The sequence below is a fragment of the Anticarsia gemmatalis genome, chromosome 4 (genome assembly GCF_050436995.1).
Source record: "Anticarsia gemmatalis isolate Benzon Research Colony breed Stoneville strain chromosome 4, ilAntGemm2 primary, whole genome shotgun sequence".
Taxonomy (NCBI): Eukaryota; Metazoa; Arthropoda; class Insecta; order Lepidoptera; family Erebidae; genus Anticarsia; species Anticarsia gemmatalis.
This window is the reverse complement of record NC_134748.1, coordinates 5,028,028-5,055,180: the sequence shown is the minus strand read 5'-3', so window position 1 is coordinate 5,055,180 and position 27,153 is coordinate 5,028,028. Positions and strand designations below refer to the sequence as shown.

The 27,153-nt window shown below is 34.5% G+C and overlaps 3 protein-coding genes across 5 annotated transcripts; 1 reads left to right on the top strand and 2 right to left on the bottom strand.

Annotated features, from left to right (window-relative positions):
- The first annotated feature begins 542 nt into the window (after positions 1-542).
- Positions 543-18,645, top strand: Tbc1d8-9 (TBC1 domain family member 8/9). 2 transcript variants are annotated; one of them, XM_076113239.1, is made up of 19 exons: positions 543-709; positions 784-950; positions 1,179-1,346; positions 2,158-2,248; positions 3,358-3,621; positions 5,945-6,209; positions 8,452-8,657; positions 9,508-9,628; positions 9,885-10,164; positions 10,497-10,690; positions 11,297-11,491; positions 11,893-12,042; positions 12,490-12,678; positions 13,046-13,225; positions 13,514-13,722; positions 14,042-14,160; positions 14,561-14,752; positions 15,147-15,256; positions 15,387-18,645. In XM_076113239.1, exons 1-19 carry the CDS (start codon positions 666-668, stop codon positions 15,606-15,608), a joined length of 3,366 nt encoding a protein of 1,121 aa, XP_075969354.1. In that variant the 5' UTR covers positions 543-665; the 3' UTR covers positions 15,609-18,645. The 2 variants fall into 2 exon arrangements, with proteins under 2 accessions (XP_075969354.1, XP_075969353.1); XM_076113238.1 differs by having other exon boundaries at positions 9,496-9,628.
- Positions 18,646-18,907: 262 nt separating this feature from the next.
- Fuca (alpha-L-fucosidase) lies at positions 18,908-22,684 on the bottom strand. 2 transcript variants are annotated; one of them, XM_076113237.1, is made up of 7 exons: positions 22,544-22,684; positions 21,888-22,189; positions 21,632-21,773; positions 20,905-21,371; positions 20,640-20,780; positions 19,721-20,079; positions 18,908-19,053 (listed from the first exon to the last, which is right to left on the bottom strand). In XM_076113237.1, exons 2-7 carry the CDS (start codon positions 22,183-22,185, stop codon positions 18,958-18,960), a joined length of 1,503 nt encoding a protein of 500 aa, XP_075969352.1. In that variant the 5' UTR covers positions 22,186-22,189; positions 22,544-22,684; the 3' UTR covers positions 18,908-18,957. The 2 variants fall into 2 exon arrangements, with proteins under 2 accessions (XP_075969352.1, XP_075969351.1); XM_076113236.1 differs by lacking the exon at positions 22,544-22,684 and having other exon boundaries at positions 21,888-22,279.
- Positions 22,685-23,719: 1,035 nt separating this feature from the next.
- LOC142972670 (uncharacterized) lies at positions 23,720-26,026 on the bottom strand. The gene is made up of 2 exons (XM_076113959.1): positions 25,587-26,026; positions 23,720-25,275 (listed from the first exon to the last, which is right to left on the bottom strand). Exons 1-2 carry the CDS (start codon positions 25,911-25,913, stop codon positions 24,760-24,762), a joined length of 843 nt encoding a protein of 280 aa, XP_075970074.1. The 5' UTR covers positions 25,914-26,026; the 3' UTR covers positions 23,720-24,759.
- Positions 26,027-27,153: the final 1,127 nt, after the last annotated feature.

The following is a 27,153-nucleotide window of genomic DNA, read 5'->3' as shown; positions in this document are numbered from 1 at the left end:
TGGATATGGATGTATTATCCACTTGGTGGTGTAATAGCATTTTACCTCTTTGCAAAGATACATGGAATGGCTAATTCTGACGCAAACGTAAGAAGTTGGGCAGAAACACAAAGGAAAATTGCCGAAAAGGAACATCATCATTAGATTGTGTTTTATTTTATGATATTGAGTATCAAAATTTGTTGTTGTTTCACTTGTCAACTTAACATTAATAAACAATTTATAAATGGTTTTAGAGTTTATTAATTTATGTTTCATCTCGATGCGATGCCTGATGAAGCTGTGTTATTATAAGTGAATTCAAAAGGTAGTTTATGCGTGAAAGAGTTAAACACGCTTATAATCTTTCGTCTAAAATAAGCTGTAATGTAATAACCTATAACGTGGTTAGATCTATCTACAATAATAATTAGAATATGCTTCGACTTCCCTGAATACCTTTATAAAAACATCCCCTTCTTTTTGGTTAAAAACCTCTGGCTTCAAATACAGTGTCAATATCTGACATAATCGGTATTAAAAAAAACAGCTGTCAAATATCATTTGTTGTTTGTGTGTCCCAGTTGGATTTTTTCTGTTTTCAAAAATATTTCACGATATAGAAATATGTTTGTATTCGGTGGAAATTAGTTATTGAATATTGTTTGTTTATCCTGAAATTCGAAATGTGGGTTAAACCTCAAGAAATTTTCATAAAAACTGCGTTGTGGTAAGTATGTTTACGATGGCTGCTTATCACTTGAATTTTTGGATGTGAAATAATGTTGGTTCGTTTTGCTGTAGGGACACCGATGAAAATACATTATATTTTGTTCAACAAAGAAGAAAAGGTCACGGAAAATCAAAAGGGCTCTCTTCGCTTCTCGTGGGTACCTTGGATAGCGTTCGAGACACAAAACCTGCGCCCTTTAGGATTTTACACCAGACACCTAATTCTGAAGTGTATTATGGTAAAGAAAGCAAAGCTAATTGACTATTATTACTATTAACATTTTATTTTGTAGCTAAGTTTCCAACAAGTTCATAATTTTGAATTATTAGCTTATAAAATCATATTCATATTCTAGTAGCAATATTTGCTTCTCTACCTAAACTCAATTATTAATCCATGAAATATATACACAAATCAGGTTTGATTTTTTTCTACAGTAATTATATTAAAATGTTTATCCTCTTAGTGATAGCAACAGCACTGACAGAACAAGAGATACGTCAGGATTGGCAATGGCTGTTTGAGAATGTTTCTCCAACACTACATTCATTTGATACTGAGGAAGAGGTTACTGCATTTGTCTGCTGCAAAATTAACTCAATTATTGCCACTGAACAAGAAAACTTGACTGAAGGTAAGTAATATACAACTTTGTTCATTGTTTTTGTTTGGCTGACTGTCTATGACTTATATTGATGTGAGGTTTTAACTTTTTGGACATGGGACATCAGATACATCAGTTTGTTAATTTTTTAATAAATTTAACATTAATAATCTGATAAGAGAAGTAACATAATTAAATATAGTTTGATTAATATTTCTACATATAAAATTACTTGTTTATATGACATTTTAAATTAAATAAGCCAATATATTTTTTGTACATTTATTATAATGTCTTTATCACAGATAAATATAACATTCCTCTAGTCAAGTGGCCAGCTGGCCCCATATTGCTTTACATTTGGGGCCAACTAGTTAGGCTACAAACAAATCACTTTCACTTTTGTTTGATTTGAAAGGCAAACCTTTGCTAAGGAATGTTTATAGTTGCAAACAACCATTTTAGTACAACTTAAGAGGCTCATTATACTTTAGTGGGCCATTATTTTTCTGAAGTTGGGTCCTGATTATTATTGGAGCTATGACCTTTTATTTTTACTTTGAATGATGTATTAAAAACATTTTTCCTTCCATTTTAATTGTGTGTGTAAAATTAATAGTCTTAATGGTATTTGATTTTTAAAGATTATAAATATTTTTCGTAGTGGTTCTATTACAAAAAAAAATCCACAAAAAAAAACTCTCTAAGTATATATTATGTGTTTTATAGTAAAATAATGTTTCCAGTAATTATTTAACCAATAGTCTTAATAAAAAAATTGTAGTCTAATTATTAACTAGTATTTGCTTATTAGAATCTTAATTGTTTCGTCTGTTCATAGATGAAGACACATACAAAAATGTCGATTACGAATTTCACGAAAGATTTCGGATGCCCAAAGATGAGAAACTCGTGTGTTACTACTCCTGTAGGTAAGTAATCAATTTGACCCTACTTAATGTAATTGCTATTAGCTGTTGAGTACATCATATACATATGTATAGTCTAGCGGTTGGTGATTCACCCTAGTGTGGCCGTCTGTTTGGCCGAATCGAACCGGTGACAAAGACCTTTACTCACGCGATATTATATTATGCCTAGATGTATATAGACCCTCCTTTTACAGAATAGCGTCTTTATATGAATCATACCGATGAAATAAAGGGAGTTAATGAACTCGTAATGAGAGGATTGTTTGTTTGTAAATTACGGGGTGATTACTCGTAATAATAATTTAAGAATATATTATTGGTTAAATAATAATTAGGCACTACAGTTTCATACAACTACATCTTGGTTTAAAGAGCGCGGCATATTGATGTGATTTGACTAACGTAATGCGCAGCAAATGAAACTGTAAACTTATCAACACGGCGTTTTTGTTTGTTAAGAAAAATATTCTAGTTGTCTGACTAGATTTAAACAGTAAAGTAGGAAAAATGGGTTACTATACAATATCACGACTTAGCAGTACCTGACTAGCTCCCGGAAACTCGCACATAATAATTAAATATTGATTACGTAAACGCGCTTACGATCCGGAAAGCAGTAATTCAATTTTGTTAAACAAAATTTTAGTTACATAGTAACTTGTTAAAACAACTTATCGCCGTTGCTCAAGCCTCTGTTCGTGGGTCACAACTTGCGACCTGGATAACCCACCTGAATGTCTTGGCACTTTGCCAGTTACTCTAAAGCACTCGAGAATCGGGCTCATGAAAATAAAGTTCTTTACTTTATTCCTAGAACAAAAATAATAGTGCAAATAGTTTTTGATTCGTATCAAACTAAAATAAGCCTGTTGCATTACGAATTTATGAAACTCGCCGTGCATTTGATTGGTCTTACAAAATTTTCGATATATCTTTGAAAATAATTACTTTAAGAAATTCTTGTTTTTAGGAAATGTTTATAGGGTAGGTACACATATGGACATAACTTTTTACTATTTATACTATGCTATTAAAGTATCAATCTATTTCCATCGTGAAATTTTTAGACCAACACTTCTTACCGAGAACTAACAGGCAATTTTTTACAGTTACTGGAAAGGTAAAATGCCCCGTCAGGGTTGGATGTATCTCTCAGTACATTACATGTGTTTCTACTCATACATATTCGGACGCAAAACTTCAATCAAGATCCGATGGGCTGACGTCACAGAGCTGGCAAAGACCAACAGTCTTTTGTTCCCGGACTCCATAAAAGTGGTTACGAGGGACGGCGAGCACTACTTCACGTTATTCTTGAGGAAGAATGAAACCTTCGCTCTGATGCAGCAACTGGCGAATATTGCTATGAAACAGTAAGTACCATAAATATCCTGATACAGTATTTAGTATTAACCTCGCGTTACTTCTCGAACCAGGCGGCCGGTGCTCAATTCTCAGAAATCGTCCGTTAAGCGATGTTTATTTAGGTGAAGAACCTTGGTATTTCGCCGAACTTTTTAGAGAGACAAACAGCTACTGGGAAACCGTTTATTAGAAAACATTTCCATTATTACTTTACGAAAAGCTGACCACTAAACAGATCTCACAGGGAGGAAGGGGAGGAGTACTTATTCACTGCCTCTCATTTAAATATAAAATATTATTATGCGTTGATAAATATTTTTTCTATATCGGTTTCTAATTCAAATTAAGTTGTGTAACAAAATTTTATCCGAATATTGCCATCAATTTTCGATTTTGATAGAAAGCTAGTTAATCCATATGGCGATAACGGTGTACGGGATTTAGATTAGGAAGTTGTTAGTTTGAAGGTTAAACGTGAGTCATATTCATGTCTAAAATTATGGAAACAAAACTTATACCTACTTTCGTACGATGCAATTAGAAAAAAAAAAATTTTCAGACCCGTAAATAGATATCGATAAAATTACACATAGTGTTCTGAAATAACGAGTGATGCATTGCTCTGTCGGTCTACGTGTTGCGCTTCTACATATAAGCTGCTAAACCAACATAATAGTATGTTAAATCTATACCTACTCAAAAACTACTTAGAATTGAAGAAATCCTTTTTTTGTCGAATAGTCCATTTATTGAGGCACGCATGTCTAATATAATGAGCTGAAAATGTTCGTGTCATAGATCATAGCTCGGGAAGACTAGGTAGGCCACTGACTACTCTGTACAAAATCCACGCAACCACTCTTAAAATAAATAAGAGTAACGTAGTATTGCGTTGCAATTGAGATGTTTTTTCAAGGATGTCTCATTAAATGACCGTTCCATGTAAATCACAGTCTTAAAAAAAACAAAGCCAGCTCAATTATTCTTAGATGACAAGCAAATTGAAGAGTTTAATTATCACTCAATGATTGTGCAAGTAGCTGTGCAAGAACAGTGCAAAATTTATCAACACAATCTGCGATTTATTGTCGATAGAGGGAGATAGCAGATTGCTGATAGGAATCGATACGATAGTGTCTACTTGTGTAGGTGACAATGAGTGTGATGTACACTACAACATGATTAGTAATGTCCTACCTGCTTTTAACCTAAATTACGAAATTGGGTTGACGTTTATGTACACGATACATTTTTTACGTCGCAAGGAAGCAATAGGTACAAAAACTAAATAGAAGAAAAAAATGTTTTTACTTTTAAAAAAATCATTAAAAATTACATATCGTTTCTTTTGTATACTTCGGTATAAGGCATTTAGAGCAGTCATATAATTTTTCGACCGTTTCGGAAAAGCTAGTTGCACATAAAAGAAAACGGCAAGAAACTCCCGGCCAAATAATGCTACAATACCGATCAGCGCTGCGCTGATCGGTACACGGCTTAATGCGCTGACAGCGCATTAAGCCGTGTCCTATGTCAACACAAAAGGTTTGACTATGTACTAGGCTCCTTATGTGATAGGTTGCATACAAAAGGATTGCAGTAATACCTTTCAATCCATTGTTCAGATGTAATTACTCATTGATAATACGCGGTCAGCTCACCCATAGTACCCATTATAAATAACAGATACTTGAAATATGCTCTGCTCTTGTATTGTATCAATGCTACAGTAAAATCAACAGATATCTAATGCATGTAATGGAACTATTAGGAAACAAAACAATCGAAAATAAATCGTAATTCTCAAGCCATAAAGTCGAAAATATCTTGCCCATAAATATTCAGGTCTTCTCGTGTCCGTTTCGACCTTGACAACGAAAAATAACAACAGAAGATGAACATACATTGTATAATTAGATGTAAAACGGTAACAAATCGAAACAATTTTTGTGAAACAATATATGTTTTTATCTTTTTCGATAACGCCTTTTTATTGGTTCAAACTGTTTGGCTATATATATTGCCGAGCCGATAGATATTGTAATTACTGGCCATATGGTTTTTAGGATGCGAATAGATCGAGGTATTGGATATTAGTAAAGATGACTAGATTATAAATGATTTTATTTAACAACTGTAATAAGAACATACCTATAAAGGCATATATTCTGGTGTTTGTTGTTTAGATATTTTATTTATTTGTTAAGGTTTTATCCACAGCGCCTGTATACTTGTTGTGGTTTGCGTCAAAAATATTACAATATTAGCTGCAAAATGTTTTCAGCATTTCGTAATCTTAATATGGTATGTCAATGTTTGCTTCTTCTACAGGTTAATAGACGACAAATCAGGAACATTCAACATTGATAAGGACCTGTTAACAAAACTAAGCAAGAATGTACCAAAGAAACCTTCCTTCCTCAAAAGAGACCTGGATGCGAGGAAACAGTCCAATCTCTTCACGCTTAGGTTCAGATTACCACAGAACGAGAAGTTGGATGGCAGTGAAGAATGCACCTTATGGACACCATACAATAAGAGGCATAACTGGGGAAGATTGTACTTGTCACAGAACTTCATTTGCTTTGATAGTCGGGTGAGTTGTTACCTTTTTCTTTTGTTTATTGCTGTTCAGTGTTGACAAACAAATGAATTAGACTTTCGTGGAATAGCCAGAAGAATTACCGTAGAAGATTATACGTGGAAGAATGCGTCAAGGTAGACTAATATATTGCTAAAAAACTTAGTAGTTCTGGAAAAAAAATGACGTCAAATAAGAGTATTAAAGATTCAAAGAAGCCAAATAATAAAAAGATACTTAAATAATAAATAAAAACATTTTAGGAAAACGTATTCAACCGGTAATAGGTAAACCATTTTAGAATGAGTTTGTAATAGTTTTATGTATTAAAATCTAGAAGAAAATGAAGTGTTATTACGTAAGCCTTCGGAAAATTGAGATAAGAAACAAAGTTGTTTTGAGATAACCGGAAATATAAATACATTAGTGTATGTTTGTACTTCCATGAAAATGTACACAATATAGCCGTACCCTGCGGCTTTTTTACTCAAGTTTATACAATTCTGCCCTTGTGCTAAAATATTCAGTTCGGCAAATAAATATAAAAAATATTTTGCTCCTAGGTAATTAAATAAAAAGCATTCTATTATCGTGATCAGAGTTTCGTGAGTTCTAAGAATATTATATTCAGGCCACGCCCATTATCTAGGGGGAGGAGCCAAATGTTGTGGGCCCTACCCTTTTGTTCACCACTGTCAATAAGGTGCTGCGCAGACGACGATGAGTTTATGACCACAAAACGAAATGCTACAACGCGACACTATCGCAGTAATTGACCAGACTCTCGTAGTACATAAACAACGCAACTTGTTTTTGTGCAATTGGCTAATTTGGAGCTGTAGTTCGATTCTCAAACTACTAAACTATCGAGAATTTGCAAGCCTTCGAGATTTTTTTATGAAAACCGGATCATTTTAGCGAGCGCCGCAAGAACTACTTTTGCAGTACATTTTAAATGTCAAACTCTCGATCCTGGATAGGACCGGCTGTAGAGAATCGGGCTACTGGTTACCATGGCTGAATAGCGGAGATGATATTATATGAATGGTGGAGAGTATCTGCAAACGAATAAAGATTATTAATTTAAGAACTATTGTGCATTCAGCCACAATATTTTATTACAACAAAATTAATAATAAAATCAATTTCTAATACTGCTATGCAATTATCGTTCTTAAGTAAAGGCGTTAAGGTATATTTACAAACCTTTAGTACTCAAGTGTGCTCTAGGTAAATAACGAGATATTTATTATCAATACCCTGACTCACAAAACTTATTGTTTTATTTGATAACTAAACGACTTAGTATTGTGTAGGTACTTCGTTTTCAATTATTTAACGTTGTTTAATTCAATTGATTTTATTTACCTTCTGTAGATAGTTTTGATGTTACGCCCGTTTTTCAATAAACTATCTCCACTACTGAATAAGTTTATTATTGATTAGAAACTTTACTAATTGTAAACTATGGTTATACCTACAAAAGTTTAATATCTCCTGCAAAAGATAAGTTGTTGAAAACAAAAACAGCCGTAAACTGATAACTATATTGGTAAACTTTGCAATGATCGTTACGTTACTGAATTGTTTGTTTTATATAACCAATATTTAAATAAGATATATAAAAACAACTAGTTCTTCACGATTTATTGTACTCATTATTTGTTTATACTTGAATAGTTCACTGACAATGCTAAACAAAACTGACTTGTATAATCTTCAATACATATTATGAAACATTATATCCCTAGTAATATACCTATGTGTCCATCGACTACAATGTTTCGGGCTTCATCCCCAATTGGGCTTATTTCAATCCATACCCGTAGCCCAAAGTGTATGTATTGACGTATATGACAATAAGCGAGCCCCTATTCTATTTGTTACCATTAAATAACAAAATAAGCACAGAATCAATTAATTACATAAACCTTTGACTACACTTTTAGGTATAATAGAGGCCGTAAGCGACTTCGTCTGCGTAGATACCCTCTCCATGTAAATCCCGATCCCTCGGGAACTCCGGGATAAAAAGTAGCCTATGTGTTGTTCTGTCTCTTCAGCTACCTACATATAGACCAAATTTCATCGTAATCAATTCAGTAGCATTTGCGTGAAAGAGTAACAAACTTTCGCATTTATAATATTAGTAGGATTAGTAGGATAAACGCCTAACAAAGCTATTACTAATCGTATACCGACAAAAAATATTGGAACTGATAAATCTACAAAATCTAAAGTAAAAGACATTTCACAGGTGACAAATCTAGTTCGTCTTACGATACCTCTTCGCAACGTGCATCAAGTAGAGCGTGCCGACTCCGGCGGTACGGGCAGTTCGTCCGGCGACTCTGGCAGCATCCTCATCACCACAGCCCATCACACCAGCTTCCTCTTCGGCAGCATATCTGACAGAGACTTCCTAGTCCATAAAATATCGGAACTCCTCGCCAAATTACCAAAGTAAGTTCCGTTTTGATTGTTGCATGTTGGTGACTGATATAAATTTTATTTTATGGGTTTAAATTTGCAGTGTTTATGCTTGGGTAACCTTTTTGAAGACTTGCAAATTGTTTTATTTTTATAGTTTATATTTGAATATTGTATAATGTGTATGTTTTGATTGATTTATAGCAGTGGTTTCCAACCTGTGGTCCGTAGAAGTCAAAATACGGTCCACGAATGATTTTTTTTTTTCTGGATTTTTATTACACTTTATTTCGAATATACTAACATAGTGGTCAATGCTAATAAGAATAATATATAAGTGGTCCCGGACTAAGAAAAGGTTGGGAACCCCTGATTTATAGGCTCATATCCCATGAATCTACATACCGATGTTTATTGAGATACTTGTCTTGTTTTCCATCAATTTTATGACATAACGAAATACTATGCTAGTTTTAAGACTTACAGTGGAAATTATATAAGCCTGTATTTCGTTCTGGGTTAATAACAACAAATAAAAAAGCGATTTTTTTAAATCTGTTAATTGTATGACTTGACGTTTCTCATGTTCTTTCATCGCTCATACTAACTGGGATTTAAAATGTAGTGCGTGGCAATGTATTAATTCATTGTCACGCATTACACTTTTTACTTTCTATAATCATGTTTTTGGTGATTTTCTATTTCCATTAATTAATTAATAATGACTTGTGTCTGTTTTCTATTCATATTTGTTTAACAGGGTTCTTCATATAACAGCATGTTCCTGACATCTCTAACGTGGACTTTCAACTCTGGGCATGATATATTTAAGGTTTATTTTTGCTCACTGACTCAATTGCGTGAATGATAGTGATGTGTACAGGGAGAAGGCAACGAAGGCCGTGGCGCAGTCCGACGTGGAAGGATGGACTCCGCAGCCGCCACTCATGACACTGTTCAAAACACACCAGACTTCACCTATCAGACAGATACAACAGAAAAAAGTCAGTTATAATTTCTATTAGTTATGTTTTAAGACCATATTATTATATTATTTTTGAGATTCTAATACCTAATGCAGCATGAAAGCAAATTTAACGTTAAATGACTATATAATTCTTAAATTTTAATTTTCTAACAATAATTTTACTACACTTTACTTAGTGCACTTTCACACGTGTACGTACACGCCCTGTTCGTATACGTCACGTATTATAAAGCGCAGACATTTCGTGATTTAACTGATCTCTTTTTCTATAGGAAAAGCAATGGGAGGACCACATGGCCGAAGTAGGCCGCGGGGTCAGCATGTATCAAACCACAGAAGGAAGCGAGCTGGTCGTCAACGGCATCCCTGAGTCTCTCCGAGGAGAGCTATGGAGCGTGTTCTCAGGCTCCATACTGCAGAAGACACAGAACAAAGGATTGTACGAACGACATGTGAACGAAGCGTTGTCGTCGAAGAATCAAGCCAATGATGAGATTGAAAGAGATTTGCATAGGTCTCTGCCTGAACATAGAGCGTTTCAGAATGATGTTGGTGAGTTAATAAGACCTAACTTTTTAAATCTATGATTTTTTTTACAAGGCCTAGGCTTTCCGTTGCTTAAGCATGTGAAACAGTAATTTTACAAATATAAGAACTACGTTTTTCTTCTTTAGAGTCTCCTTTTGAAAATGGGGATGAAATTTATTACACCCTAGATTAACACAGGATAATTTTGACCCCTAGAAATAATTTTACGCGTATGAAGGCGCGTGTAAAAGCACGTCTCACCTAAATAAGCCTTAAACTAGTTTAATTAACTGACAACTTTCAAATTCGGCATTTTCATTACTGAGACCGAGTTACTTATAGATTTTCTATCCTAGGCATCTCTGCGCTCCGTCGCGTCCTCTGCGCGTACGCTTTGAAGAACCCAACCATTGGATACTGTCAAGCAATGAACATTGTCGCTTCGGTACTACTCATATACTGCCCTGAAGAACAAGCCTTCTGGCTGCTAGCAACTATTTGTGAAACTTTACTACCTGATTATTATAATACTAGGGTAGTTGGAGCTTTGGTAAGTTACTTTATATATACTACTTATTCTTACCACTTTATATACTCGTTATTTTTTTTCGTTTTATAAGTACAATTTAGTTTAAATTTTATAGTTTGTAGAGCTTAATTTAGCATTTAAATGAAGTCAAATAAAAGACTAGTAAAATATTTTTTGATATAAATTATTATTTATTTAACGATCGTGTAATGTGTGTCAATAATTTTGCACATGTTGCTTTTATAAATAAACTTTCATGTTTGTTTTTCATTTGTGTCACATTGTGTAATGCAGCTATACAAGCCAACGACCTCAGCAATGGATGAAACAAATAGAAATTATAATTATAATATACCGCAGGCAAATGCATTACCACCAAAAATCCCCACCGAAAAACAAGACAGTTACTCAATTAATAATTTCTCAGTGTGGCCAATATAATATGGTCTTTCATTTCTTTTTTTTATAACCAGCCAGATAGCTGATAGTAACTTAATAATATATTGCATCTTCAGTACTAGAAGTGTACTGCAAAAATACAAAACTAACTGGTAAAGTACGTCGAATAAGCCCCTAATAAAAGTCGACACCTTTTCAACAATAATACTTATTTAACTATTGTTTCAGGTCGATCAAGGTGTCCTTGAAGAATTAACCGAAGTGCACTTGCCGGAGCTGCACGCTAAACTAGACGAGCTGGGCATGATGAAGATGATCTCTCTGTCGTGGTTCCTGACTCTCTTCATCAGCGTGATGCCTTATGAGTGCGCTGTCAATGTTATGGACTGTTTCTTCTATGACGGCGCTAAGGTTATATTCCAGGTGAGCTGTAGGTTAATTGTTTTTGAAGTGAAAATAAGAAAATGAAGATTTTAGACGTACGATTTTTACATGTTGTGATCAACTGAAAAGTATTGTTGCGTTACTTTTGACGTCTTCTGTAGGAATTTTATCTGGCTGTTACAATAGCAGTATTTGTGTTTACACTTTACAATTGACCAAAATCAACGTTTTTTACCATTTTAGTGTAAAGGAGCTCCCTGACTTTTGTGGTAATTTGAGACTAGAAATCTATGGTGTTTAAGAAAAATGAAAATTATCTATTCTCTAGTCGATATGTGGCTACGACGGCCAGTTTTATTGAAACTGGTCAGCGGTACATAACTTATAGTATATACCTATGCTACAGAACACATACAAACATTTTTTTTTCTTTACTTTAGGTGACTCTTACAATCTTGGACATAAACCGTGAGAAGCTGTTAAAATGTACGGAAGACGGTCAGGCCATGCAAGTCCTCAACGATTACCTCGGAGGTATCTACAATGAAGAAGCTATGGCGTTATCTACTGAACCTAGGACCGCTGACAAGGTTTGTATCTTTTAGCGTAAAACTGTTACTAACACACTAGTTTTAATATTCTAATGATGAAAATGTAATAAATCGGAATTAAAAGTATAGTAAATGAATTAACATTTTCCTTCCTCATAATTTCCGATTAGCAACAGATCAATGGATATTCTGCTACTAATTTATCAACATCGAACTTATTTTTTTAGATACTTGATTGATCAATAAATCGAATTATATTATCTATAGTATAGAAAGTCGTGTTAATTGCACTATTTATGTCTCGAAAACAGCTGAACCGATTTGGTTGAAAATTGGATAACGTATGTTTGTAACGTATTAACGCAATAAAAAATATATTATTTATTGCTTGTAAAGCAGAACAGGGTTCACCGCGTCAGCTAGTATTTTTATAGATCAAATTTCACAGTAAACCATGTTTAAGCGTAATTTTTATACATTTTCCAGACGATAAAAATCCAAGAGTTGATCTACCAATCGTACCGCACGTACGGCACGAGCGTGACAAGCGAGAACATTGAACACTTGCGCCTGAAGCACCGCCTGAGGGTCGTGAGGCAGCTGGAGGACAGCCTCGAGAGGAACACGCTGCGGGCGCTGCAACATGACAAGCTGCTTGAACTTAGTGAACTGCAGGTAACGCCTTACAGTGATATTTAGCTTGTTTCTGAAGGACGGTTCTTATGACCTTTCTCCAATTAGTGCTAATTGCTCGTTAGTTATTGGTTTGTATAGAGACAATGCCTAAAGTGATAGATGTTACAGCAGATCAGATCATGCGTCGCTTTATATACCAATATACTTTATATACTTTTGGGTGAACGCTGGCAAATAATGGGCCTACATTTCGTTAAGATTTTAGTCAAATTAGTTTGCTTGTTGTTTAGACAGTTTACGTTGGTTGTGGTCCCAAACTGATTCTCATTTAGCTTTGAAAAGAGACGCCGATATTGTCAGCCTCTATACAGTTATTTTATTAACATCTTTTAATCTCTGGTTTTAGGAGTTACTAAGTGCTATCCGAGAAGAGTTGTTATGGGCAAAACGCGTGCCTTGCGAGCGATTGGAAGCTCCATACGAAGCATACAGACTGGACTATACGCAGTTCAAGACTCTGTACAGTGCTCTTTCACCTTGGGCTAAAGGAGATTTCGCTGAGGCCATCACTGCTAGAATGTTCAAAGTAAGTATTAACCAAATAGCATTTAACCTGATTTCCGGGGCAATTCAAAGCTATAGACTACAGTGTAGGAACAAGTAATAATGGCTCATTCCGTCTTTTTCGTTGAATTTAGAAATCCTTAATCGTTAAAGTATTTCTTGTTTCACATTAAAGTGGGATCTATTGGATTCTTTGAAGTATTAAAAATAATATAATTTGGGACTCACGAAAATTCGACAATAAGGAAGCCAGTATAAGAATAATCTATATTAATCTTATTTTATTAAAATAAGACTAACTTTTCCCCAGTTAATGGACGTAGACGACGACGGTATAGTGAGTGCTCGCGGTCTATCCGTAGCCCTCGGGCTATGTTGTCGCGCGGACGCGGCGAGGCGGCTACGAGCACTCTACGCCAGTCACGCGCCGCCCTTGTTACCTCGTCGAGATCTACGACCCACACACTTTACTGACACCGGGGAGGAGCTGGCTACTGATGCTATTTCGTTCTTTGACAGGTATGTACTTACCCTAAAAATCTAAATAGTTAAATTAGAAAAAAAATATTTTGTGCAATAATGATGATGGCTGGAAAAAGTGTTGTGTCAGTCAAGTAACTATAGAAAAGAAAATTAGCTTCGCGGTTACGTCTGACGTCACCTTCGTGTTCACTATAAGTATATAGGTTAAATATAACATTGTATTTCTGTCAATGAAACATAGTTGAATGTTTTATGAAACCTCTGGATTTTCTCAGAAAATAAACCACGAAACACAACAATTTTTTTTTCATTGAGATTATAAAAGTGTTTAATAGCCTGTTTTATTAATTTACAGCATAGATGAAGAGCCTACGACACCAGAGCCCTTGCCAGGATCTATGCAGAGGTCAATAAGCGAAGTGTGCGGTGAAGGCGGCCCTATGGATAAGAGTGATTCTGATAACAGCCAATGTGGTGAGTTGATCAATAAATAACTTTCTCTTAATCAAACAATTGCACTGTACTCTAAACTCTCATGTAGCCAACAAAAATTGAATGTAAAGCATTTTCACCGTTTTTTCGCGCATTTCTTATATGCAAAGACCCGAGAAGATCAACCCATGAAGTATAACTTTTAAACGCTCGCTTTGCATGTTTAATGTATAATAGAATACGCCTAAAGTTTCGGCGCAGGTTGCACTCGCCGTGGTCGCAGGCTAACTGGCCCGAGCGAGCCTAAGTAAAATGCGTGTTCGCGTTAATTCCCGTATTCTATTATACATTAAACGCATGAAGTACATTCTTAGATTTACCAACCTTATTATGCCCATATTAGTCAGTATCTATATAAACCAAGATTATTATTGAATTTCAGGTAGCAGCACATACATAAGTGCAGACAGCGTGCGAGCCTGTGGTCTCGCCGGTCTGTCTTCGGGCGGCAGCACTCCGGCAGCCCCACCCGCGGCCCCGCCTCTACCTCGCGACCACTTCCTACAACTACTAGCTGTGTTACACGACCTCACTCAACATGATCCTGTGGTTTATGAAGCTGTCGTTTTAGCTGGTAAGTACTCTGATATAAATAAATAAATTTAACCCATTATTGTCCCACTACTGCGCAAGGGTCTCCTCCCGTAATTAAGGAGGGGTTAGGCCTTGAGTTAACCACGCTGGCCAATTTTGGTTAGTAAGTACAAATTTGTTTATTATAAGTCGAAGCCTTAAAGTGACGTCACGCACGTTACACAGCTGGTTTCATATTACAGCCTTTAATTTTGAAATTGTTAGTCCGTTGCGTGTACGCTCGCGCACGTATACGCTGCATTAATACATGTCATTGTAATACTCACGCAACTGTTTGATTGTTCTACAAACTGTCATAATGGTAATCTTATAGCTTACTTGATAGATAAAATGGTGATAAATGACAATTTTTACTTAATTTAATTATTTCCTAGGTACACTCTTGCTGCAACTGGGTGAACTAAACCATCGCCCACAGTTAGATCGTGAGATCTCGCAAGACAGTTTGTTCTTAGCCGCGGCTGCAAAGCAACCCGAGGCACAGGTATGTATTGAAAACTCTCCTACTCTATTAAGCATTTAATTAGATTAATTAACATATAACATACGTGGGTGATTGTACAGATACTCAAAACATGTTAATCTTATAAAAAAATATTGTGTTGTTCTTCCAGTTGGACCCCAACGGTAACGCAACGGAATCAGAACAAGAAAGCGCAAAGCCTTCTCCATCAAAAGAAATGGAGCCTGAAGGTGTATGGTCTATCACTCTGGAACAATTCCTCGCTACAATGCTAGCTCAGCCTGCCTTAGAAGCGTTCTTCAACCAAACTGTGTCCATCCTGCCTCAACTCGAGGCCTTGAGGCAGAGGGACAGGCTCGAGTCGGTCTCATAGCTAATACAGATAGCCGGGTTGCTAGGCATAGCAATATAGACCCTGCTATACACAGGTAGGTTGATGTGGAAAGAGTTTGAAATGTTTATAAGGCGGTTTACTTTTAAAGTTATTTTCTTTGGACGAGAGGAAGTTTGTTCAGTAACCCGGGTATTGCCGTCGGAATATACCAAATAAGCGTTGACGGAACAATCGGTGAGGCACGTCTTCAATGTGTAAAAGAAAATTGCCTTAGTATGTGTCATAAATGTAAACGCATTCACTAATATTGCTATACACAAACTGTCTTAGTAATAGAAGTCGTGTTTCTGATCTATATGTACCATTTTATACTAACGATAAGAAGATGAAGAACTTGTTTGTTTGTTTGAACACGCTAATCTCAGATGCTGGTTCAAATAAGTAAAGAATTGTGTTGAGTCCATTTACTAAGAAAGGCTAGGCTTTACTAAACTAGAGAAGCAATAAAAATTTTTGTAAAAACGGTAAAGTAGTGTTTTGTCTCTTTCACTCGAATACAGTTTCAAAATTGAGTGAAAGTGACAAAACATCGTATCACTAATCTGAACTTACACGACTTTTATTACTTAGACAGTATAAATTGTTTATGTACCCGCTTATATCCGTGTAAACATTGTACATAGAATGTAAGTAGAATAAGATACATACTGGAATTATTTACTAATGATCTTTCTTTTAACTTTAAGTTTATTTGATTGGTACTAAAAATTATGTATTTTATTTAAATTAACTAAATACAGGGGAGGGTGACTATAAGTCATTTTTCTAAAATTAGACCTAAGAAAATGCAGGAATTCCAAAGACCATATTCAGGGTCTTCTCATACAAGGTGGTCATATTTTGCAACGCGAGACTGCCCATGCATATGTAGCGTGATTCTGTACAGTCTGAACTATGGAATATCAAGAGTTTGACATATAAAAACTACTTTATCATGTCCATTACTTCATTATCTCCACATTTATGGGACCGGCACAGCAAGTTTTCTTTCTCAAATACTTACTGTAAAGGGCTTTGAATAATGTTTTTATAAACAATTTTTTTTTACGTTTTTTGTTTACACGTAATTATGATAAGATGCATTATTGGAATCGCCTCCCAAAATATCACCAGCTATTATGAGAAGACCCTGTATACTGCATAGAAACTATAACTCCTTATGTAGGCGAAATTCCTTTAATATCTAAACCTGAGTAATTATTATCGTTGAAAACAATTTCAAGAATTACTTACATTCCACTAAATTTCTAAGTTTATTACACATAGTTACTTGAAAATTACATAGCCATACTATGTTTAAGTTAGTTAACATAAATAACATTTGTACCTAATCTATATTTACGTTATCTCTAAACAGAATTCTTAACAATATAATACTAGATTTAGTACAAAGTAGAATTTTCCTGTATAAATTATGTAACATTTTTATATAATACTTTCCATTAAATGGTCGCCGAATGAGACAAGGAGAATTTTTAAATTGATCAGAAATCAATTTTCTTACCAATTATATTTACTAGTTATCTTTATGTCCGAAGATGTGGGCAAGGGTGTTAACAAAAACACCCAACTTTCGCGTTTGTAATTTTGTCCTATGTAATAAGGGGCCAACAACTCTTCTTCACTATTCGGGAATATAACTAGAGACCTCGTGATCTACTGTCGCATAAAATACTTTTTGAACAAACAATTATCGCAAGTACCATTATGATAATTGTTTAAAATTTGCAAGATTTGTATGCTATAACGGGTCTTGGTACCACCAAAGGAATTGCTTAACCTTTTTCTCTTGTCATTTTGGTGATCCTTATATATTCTACTATAGATGTACGCTTCGCTTGAAAATATTTTTGTATGCTTGTAAATGTATTGCCAAATAGAAAACCTTTTTCTACTATAAAGTATAATATGTATATAACAGTGCCTATAGATTCATAGTCGTCGGTTCGTGCTTCGTTTGTAATGGTGCTTCACGAAATAATATAAAAAATAGCAGAATAACAAAAATAAAATTCGGGTTTTGTGGACATTATCCAGCCGAAGCTTAAATATAAACGTAGAAAATTAATAAACATTCTTATAATATAAAAAAAGAAAATAAGCAATATCCTAGGCTTATAGACAAGTGTATATTAGTCATATTTATTTTTATATGCCACCATTTCTCTAGGTATAAATACATAACGAATATTGGGTACAATCTTAGAAGCTTTTAGGTACAGTCGATTGCAGAAAGAAACAATTATTTCTTTAATTATTTATGAATAGTTTCGAGATACCAATGCACCTAGTCAGTGGCTGAAAGCTGCTCGCTTCACGAAGGATACTTGTCTCTTTTGAAATTGACTGTACGGCTAAATATTTTGACAATACACGTATATTAAAATCATTGTCCAGCTGTAAGACAGGCTTTTGTATTTATTCCACACGCCTCCTGCATTCTCATTGTGGCTTCCGAAAATACCTATAATATATAAAATACTTTAGTAGTGTGTATTTATTTTTATATTGGTGAAAAATTATGATCAAACATGATGTTTAAGAAAAAATCTGGGTGCCAGATGGCTTGCTAGACACATATTCGATTCGGAATTAATCGGCCTAGCCGGCCAGCTAAACCAACCAAGTGAGTAGAGTCGGTTGTGTTGTTCGATAAATATTGCCAAACCGAAAGTGCCGAACCGAATATTTGTGTATCAAGTATCAAGCCTTACCGCCATGGCAGTTTTTGATATGCGGCATACGTTCAGTCAACCCTTTACACCTTTAGTTATCGTGATCATTATTTTAGTTTACATCCACATCCAAATTCAACATGAATTGTATTTTGTACTTATGAAAAATTCTTAAAAAAATCTTGCAATAAGGAATATACTTTTGTTACGGTTTTATTTTACTTCTCTTAAGCACAAAATGTTATATTTATTCCTTTTGTTATCCATTAAGATCTAAACTATGTCCATGTAAGTAGCGATATTAAATATTATACAAGTTTCATTGAATACACTTGTTTGACGTTAAATATTTGAATTTTATTTTCCTGTTTGTTTCACGATTTTGAAGGAATAATAACACTTTACGTCTCACTCGCCCCACGTAATGATACGCGGATTTGCACTAACCCCGACGATATACTCTTTCATTTCAGACTTTACAAAATATTTCTAACGTATTCGACTAGTTTTGACGCAGATTATGTAGTCCTCTTAATATTTTATTTAAAAGTTTTCTAACTCAGAAAATGTTAGGTCACTGTAGTTCAGAAAATAAAACGAAGCTTTTGGTAAATCAGAGTCATATTTTATTTCTATAACTTTAATACCATATTTTATTTTAAAGTAAATTTGAGAGTCCACGCGTGACTTGAGGTAGTAGTCGCCTTGTCTGGTAACTTGATATCTACATCTCCTTTGTTAATTTGCCACTGAAAGAAAAGTTATTATGTTAGAAATATTCAAGTAATTATGTTTTGAGATATCTTAACGGTTGTTTTTATCAAAGATTTTAAACTCGCGAATCTTTCACATATTTATGATTATGCAACGGGTCTTAACGCGATTGAAAAATTCAAAATTATGATTCCTTATTTGGTTACCCGATGTTTCGATCGATTAAATCGTTGTCATGGGCTGACAAAAATGTTATCATGTTCAAACATTTTGCTGATAATTGTGTGGATATTATGATGGTTGTTTGAAAGTAGAGCAGCAATGAAAATATTTTTACGATCCACTCAATACCGATAATAAGCTGTGAGCTGTGGTATTTATTTACATATTTGAAATATAATAATGACCCATGCCTCAGGCTTTTACGTAACAATAGGGCTTGGCAACCATAACGCATAACATTACCACACATGACTTCATTATTCTCTATTACTGTTTTATTATATGAAATTTACAAATACATTTCTATTAAGATAAGTATGTTTATGTCTATATATTATTTAACAACATAAATAATCTATCAACTTCAATAATTACTAACATAACCGTAATACATCTGTTATTATTATAAACAACTTAAGATAAAGCGTATTTGCTCTCATATAGAAAATATTGCGTAAATTAATCCAAATATTTACTTACTTCTAAGTACCCTTTGTTGCCCAACATCTCGACTTTATAAGTGCCACTATGCAGTATGTCCATAACATCTCTTACTGTTAGTACGCTATTAGAAGGCCATTTTAAGATAATAGCATAGATTGCTGTTATTTTCTCGCCCTTATGTGGCATTGCTGTAGGATGCACAGCATTGTAATTAGGTTTAACACAAGTGTACCAAACATTCCCATTTAATGTGTCGTTTTGCGAATGCCATGGAGAGCTGCCGTAGATCGCCTCTCCATTGATAGACAACCAGGCTCCGAGTGACAATAAGCGCTCTTGGAAAATCGGCGCGATGGTACCTTCTTTCGTTGGTCCGACGTTGATGAGAGCATTGCCTGCAAATAGAAATCTTATTTTGGTATAATGCTTTACTTATTTTCCCAATATGGATATTTATTTAGAGCATTTAATCATTTTATCGACTGTTCAGTAGGTGGTGTTATTTTCCTGTTGATTCTGGGATAAGAGTAATTTTATTCAAAACGTCGCCTTTAACGGGTAAACTAGAGTGACTGATAACTGTAGTGACCTTAAAGATTAATCATAATGAATATTAGTTGTTCAAGACAATACCAGTAAAATATGGAATGTTTATATTATGATTAAAGTTCTATTATTCAAAAAGAGTAAAAAACCAGCTGCCACCCCCCGGCATTTTCAATACGGCGACATTTTCAATATTCGATATATTGGAATCGAAAAAGTAAAGCTATCTGGCATTTCGTACGAAGTGTACTGTCGCTATCAAATACAGTTATCTCTTGAAACCTAATATAACATAGTTCTTTTATCAGCAAATAACATACTTTAAAGTGATTTCGTGTTACTATTTTATGAATTGTGAGGGCACTTACAAAAAGGATATATCTGTATACAAGTTATAGGAGTGACTTACCTCCACAACTTACTGTTGAAACAATTTCATAGAGTATCTGGTTGAGGGTAAATATATCGGTGATAGGCATATTTCTTCTAAATCCCCAGGACTTTTTGTCGACAGTGAAAGCATTTTCCCATTTATGCTCCATAAGTTTACCTGCAAAAGGTATACACCAATTTAATCATTTAAATAAAAAGTTAGAAAAAAAAACTACTTTTTAAGTTAGTGTCATTAGTAGCATATTTATGATTATTGACAACAAGCTAATATTATTACTAACCCGGATTATATCTATCAGCATAGTTGTAAAAATCTCCATGTTTTCCAGGAATATCTATACCCCATCTGTCATTAACAACCACCTCATCCTTAACTGGACTGTCATTGTACAACCACGCTAATAGCTCAGGAGATTTCCAATACACATCATGAGCTTCCCAGTCACCATCGGACCAAATCACTGATGGTTTATAATCATTTACTAATTGTTTTATATCCGGCCATAATTTGGTCATTACATACTTGTGAGTGCTAAAATTAGCCCTCTTGTCCTCATTATAAATAGGATTAAACCATTCATACAATGAGTGGTAAACACCAAATTTGAGATTTTTATCTCTTACTGCTTTAGATAGTTCACCAACTATGTCTCTTTTAGGGCCTACTTCGACAGAATTCCAGCTGAAGGATCGTCTGGATGGGAACATAGTGTAACCTTCATGATGTTTGCTTGTAAGGACAATATATCTGAAAATATAATATTTTTTATAAATGAATGCAATACAAAATTTTAATTCCAAAGAAGGTGTGATTTAATGTAGTAAAAGTATATAAAAAAATATAATTGTATGAAGTTGCATTATTCACTTATCCTGTATAAAGAGTTACAGGAATTCAGTTAAATATGTCTATAAAATAAACATGTGAGCTTTTTACATTATTTAAAAATACTTATAATATAATTAAATCTAAATTAACATGTAGGTACCTGTCATTTAATAACTTACTTTGCTCCTGATTTAGAAAATAGATCAGCCCAAGCTTTGGGATCAAAAAATTCAGCTTTAAATTGAGGACCAAACTCCTGATAACTAAACCCTGGTGGATAGTTCTTCTCCATAAAATCCGATATTTTATTACGCTTTGAGGCTGAAAAATTATTTAATGAATCAATATACCTACATATATAAATTATTATTTAGTAGGTAGTTAATTAGTTTCCTGTGTGATAATAATACATTTATAGATATTCATTGTACCAACCTTTCCAGTTCACCCAGAACCATTCAGATTCATAACTCGGTACACAGTAAACTCCCCAGTGCAAAAATATGCCTATTTTAGCTTTATCATACCATTCCGGCAGCATTCTCGTGTCCAGGTCAGACCAGTTAGGAAGAAACTTCCGATCAAAATTAGATTTACGGAGAATATCATCAGCGTCGTCGTCCAAATCATTCATATTTGCATATTCGTCCATTTGACTAATAAGAGAGTTAATTGTATCTGATATCGTAGCGGCAGCTACGCCAAAGATCGCGAATAGTATTAATATTCGCATCGTGCTGTAAACAAACAAATTCATATTATTTAAAAAAAAGCCGGGCAGGTCTGCCGGTACCTCCTGTTGTCATCCAGAGTAACTGGACATCTGTCATAATCATATCCAATAAAACGTCAGTCAGACATGCGTCAGGCTCAACGAATTACGATGTTTACTTTCCGAACGAGTCTTCTGTTGTATTTATAAACATAAAATTCACCACTCTCATTTTTATTTAATTGATTGGTACGTTAATAAAACAGACAGAAAACCGGTAATTTGCTTCACTGAATATGTATTTATCGACCTTTAGATATTTAACTTGATACATGACCGCAACATGTACTTATTTGAGCTTAAAAATAACAAATCTTACCGTTATTTTACTGATAAGCTTGGAACAAATCAACCTCACTGAACCGAAGTCTAGTAAACACTGATACGCATACGCTGCGTTATGCGTGTTATTAGCCGGCTAAGCGGGACAATGGTTTACTTATTATATTGATTGTTATCAATTAGTCCGCCTACCCATTAAAAATGTTCAAACGGTAAAATAATAATTAAATATTTTTATTTATACAATGAGGTACAGTACACAAATTTTAATGTTGTCATAAAGTTCTATTAACAATGATATTATCGTCGCAACCCGAGAAATGTATTTGTTTTTACATGATGGACCACCTATATTTATTTTATTATTCTATGTTGTTAACCGAGCATATCGAGTGAAACATGGTGCCTAGGTTCATGCAATAACTACGATGAGGCACCCATAGCTAGTTGTGCTCAACACTCGGGCAACGATCTGTGGGTTAAGCAAACATTGGCGCGGTCATTCCATAGATGGGTGATCGCATAGTGGTATTTGAATCGGGCGTCTCCGTGCTTCGGAGGGCACGTAAAATGTCGGTCCCGGTTGTTATCAGTTAAGATAACAGTCGTTAAGCCACGTCCAAGGCCTTTGGGCGGAATGAACAACTTTGACACTAGGTTGACCACTAACCATACGATAAGAAGAACTATGAATCGCTTCGCGGGAAGTCAAGACTCGGACCTACTGTACTCATTCGTTATTTCTGACGTTGAATCTGACGTCTTTATAATATTATTTAAAGTTATGTAAGTACATAGGTAGTAGAAAGCCATTGAACGAAAGCCACGGTAACTTAGCAGGCGGTTTGGATTACGTTATTATAAAGAAGTATTTTTTTCGTAGTAGGTAGGTACCTACTTATATTATTTTGCTTTACTAGTTAATTCACGGGTAAATATTATGTGTTCAATTATAATCCGTACTTTCTCTTTATACGTATTTTTTATTAAGCTGTAATTTTAGTCCCCTGTGCGGTTCTTGTTGTAGATATTATTGCTGCTCATCTCATTGATTAGTGTTATGCAGGTAGTACTATAAGTATTGACACTATTATGATTCTTGCAGTACATAAACGCAAAATATACCCATGTACCACCATCAAAACTCGTTCTTCAGTTCATCGTGTGTAAGAACATCTCCAAGATAGAAAATAAAACACATATTTAATTAAAATACTTGCATTTTATTTGTTTCGCCTTAACTAATTTATTGCCTACTTACATAAGACGCAATATTTGTAAACAAATATTTTGACGAGATCTACATTTTCAATACTGTTCAACATTTTTAAAAAGTGTGATGTGGTTTACATGTATTTTTTTTGAGGTTTGGTGAGTGATAAACAAATTTCCTTTTTTTGTATATTATTATGTAAAACTTATTTACTACACAATTATTGGTCTCACATTTGGTATACATAATCGCACCATACACTGTTTCGTGTTAGCAATAATGCAGTACTAATTTGTAAAGAATAACGAATTGTTTCAATGCATAACATTTTTTTTTTAATTTACATAGTTATTTGATTACCATTAAACCAGTTCTGTACATAATGGTTATGAAGAAAAATGACTAGACATTCAGTCTATTACATAAAAAAAATTACATTAATACAATACTTTTGTAATAAATACAAAAACAATACCAATAATTTACTCAAACATTACATGGAAATTATTGCTTTTTATTTATCCAGAGAGATTACACTATGTCCCAAATAAAACTTTAGTAGACATTAGTAATCTTTTTTGCTGTTGTGTGTAATTACTCTTATACAAGATAAGAAAATGGATATGTACCAAATAAACAGTTTATTGCTTTTCTATTATTAAATAACCAGTGTTAACATTGCCAATAACAGCATAAAATATATTTTCACAATTTTCCTTTTACACTCTACATACAATAAAAATATGCAAATGTAAAAATGTGGCTAGCACATACTACAGGAATGGCTCCTAGTTTAAAATAATGGCTCATTTGTCACACTATGGCTTAACATTAAAATGTATCTTTGTCTACAGCCTTAATAAGCAGTAAGGGATAAACTTTACACAGTTAAGTCTACAATTATTATCTAGTTAAAAAAGACTATAATACAATTGTGTCCGCCTATCCCTTACTGACAAAAATGTAACAAATTTGGCTGTTAATATCTAATAGTGTGCCTCATTTTTATCCACTTCCTCGTTAGGAAGTGGATGGCACTGCTATTGTGTGTCAACTTTAAAGTTCGGGTAATGGCATGCATTGTTGTTACTGATTATAATTTCACTGATGCCTGTTGTCGGAGGAGTGTGGGAAGGCAGAGGTTCTATATGAGCAGTTGTAGTCATCACAGGAGTTGTATACAGCTTGCTATTATGCATAGTTGTGTTATGAGGTTGAGTGGTGTTCGCAAACACTGTACATAAGGGCTGGTCTAGTCTGGGCTCACTCATCATTCCCATCTTTACTTCAAATATCACATCTTGTATTTTTTTCTTGGCTACCAGGAGATTCTTCTCCCCTTTCAATGATCTTAGTTCATTAGCTATGTATTCTCCAAATACAGAGAATTCATCTCTATTTCTAGGTAATGCTGGGTAGATGATTTCAGGTTTAACTGTATGTATAGGTGGCTCTGATATTCTAGAAATCTTGTGAGGTGGAGACAAGTTTGTGAGTTTACAGTCACTTGCATTGTCAGAGTGTGATGGTAAACCGCTCAAGTCTGAAGTATCCTCCTGAAACATTACAAGTATTTGTTATAGTTTTGTTTTTTGTAGTTTATATCTGAAATGCAGGCAAAAGTTGTGTAGTGGAGTAAAATACAGAACCCTACGGCAGAGATTTGTTTTTTGATATACCTAGTAATGGTGTAAAGCTAGTATTCATTAGTAATAATATTCGTCCCTTTTCAGGCAATCCATTAAAATTAACTAAGTAAATACATACCTACCACATACTATCAGAATTATAACAATATAAATAAAAAAAAATAAAGCAATAAGTAATTAGATAGTTCATGTAAAGGTACAAAATATAAACTACTAACCGATTGTAATATTCTGTAAGGCTTGTTGGAGTCTTTCAAAAAGTGGAGATACTCAAACGCGTACCAATTACTGACGTATCTATCATTGGGGTCTTCCACATAGGCCCGCACTTCTCGCGCCCATTCTCTATTGTATTGCGTGCGAAGATGTTGGATTTTTTTAGTAGCGTCTGGCACAGAAATACCTAAGATATCAGCTATTAAACGTAACTCTTCACGACGCTTTTGTTTCTCCCTACGAGTATCACACGACGATGAGTTCCACAAACTAGCATTCACTTGCAACAACTCGATCAACTTCAATGTTTTATCTTTCGACCACTCCATTGCTCGATTTGTTTACGGTCGCTGATTTTAAACATAAACACTAGATCCAACGACCAATCGTTGGAATAATCGCTAAACTCCGTCGGAGTCGGACTTAAACGTCAATAATTTCAATTTAATGATTGTCAAACGCAGTGAACAAGCGCGTTTCATACTTTGTAAATAACCTGACTCTGAGCATGACTATAACTTTTGTCTCTTTTTCTCTTGTGCAGAAACATGTTATGCGTGTCTGTTCCCTATTCTCATGTCATGTATTGTATAAGAGGGTGGATATGGAACGGTATAGTTGTAGGCTGACCATATTCTTCGTTTTTAGTTATTTTTAACAAAATTTGTATTTTTGTAATCATAACATGAGGATGAGACGGGCTTATGATATGACCTTTATAGGTACCTATTATATATATTTTATGATAGGTACCTATAAAGGCCGCATTCGTATTTTACACTAACGAAAATATAATTAGTTCTATCTATTAGACGATCTGTTTGAGTCTTTCAGCTTTTACAAGAAGAGAGACCAATAAGCAACAAAAATTTATAGCGTGGGTTTACTGACTTATTTTACCTTTGAGCGACTTCGGGTCGATAGAGCCGAGATTTGGGTATGCATGCGGTTTGCGAGAATTTGCATGCAATAGGTATAGGTTCTACTCTATATTGTGATACTCTATCCATACTTCCATACTAATATTATAAATGCGAAAGTTACTCTGCCTACCTGTTACTCAATCACGCCTAAACTACTTAAGAAATTTGCATGAAATTTGGTATGGAGATATTTTGATATCCGAGAAAGGACAAAGGCTACTTTTTACCCCGGGATAATGACGCATAATTAGAAAATTAAGGTGGCGGACGAAGTCACGGGTGAAAGCTAGTATCTCTATATAGGTACCTCTCTGTTGGTCAATTTAAGTGCAATATTTTTTATTGGTCCGCAGTCCTGACACTCATGACGTAAAACTCAAAGCGACAAATAAACTAGTAGAAGCAGGATGTTGCAGTGGCGCTATCTCTTGGGAAATGCACTTTCGCGCTTATCAAAGCGGTTCATATGCGAAGCTCTGTTGTTATAGTTGAGCCTGCACTATAGAAGAGCTTCGGAAAATAACCGTTATCATGATAAAGAGATCATCCCTCGTTTGGGAGGAGACCCTTGCCCTGCAGTGGGACAGTTAAGGGGTAAAAATAAAAAAAAATGAAGAGAGAAGGAACACATAAGAGAGTGATCGAA

Excerpts from the sequence above, each read along its gene's own strand:
- Tbc1d8-9 (XM_076113238.1), top strand. The coding sequence starts at position 666 with ATGTGGGTTAAACCTCAAGAAATTTTCATAAAAACTGCGTTGTG. Across the intron at positions 2,249-3,357 it reads GTGTGTTACTACTCCTGTAG|TTACTGGAAAGGTAAAATGC; the intron begins GTAAGTAATCAA and ends AATTTTTTACAG. Across the intron at positions 10,691-11,296 it reads CTAGGGTAGTTGGAGCTTTG|GTCGATCAAGGTGTCCTTGA; the intron begins GTAAGTTACTTT and ends CTATTGTTTCAG.
- Fuca (XM_076113236.1), bottom strand. The coding sequence starts at position 22,209 with ATGAATTTGTTTGTTTACAGCACGATGCGAATATTAATACTATTCGCG. Across the intron at positions 21,372-21,631 it reads TTTTCTAAATCAGGAGCAAA|ATATATTGTCCTTACAAGCA; the intron begins GTAAGTTATTAA and ends TTATATTTTCAG. Across the intron at positions 19,054-19,720 it reads GCAACAAAGGGTACTTAGAA|TGGCAAATTAACAAAGGAGA; the intron begins GTAAGTAAATAT and ends CTTTTCTTTCAG.
- LOC142972670 (XM_076113959.1), bottom strand. The coding sequence starts at position 25,913 with ATGGAGTGGTCGAAAGATAAAACATTGAAGTTGATCGAGTTGTTGCAA. Across the intron at positions 25,276-25,586 it reads CTTACAGAATATTACAATCG|GAGGATACTTCAGACTTGAG; the intron begins GTTAGTAGTTTA and ends GTAATGTTTCAG.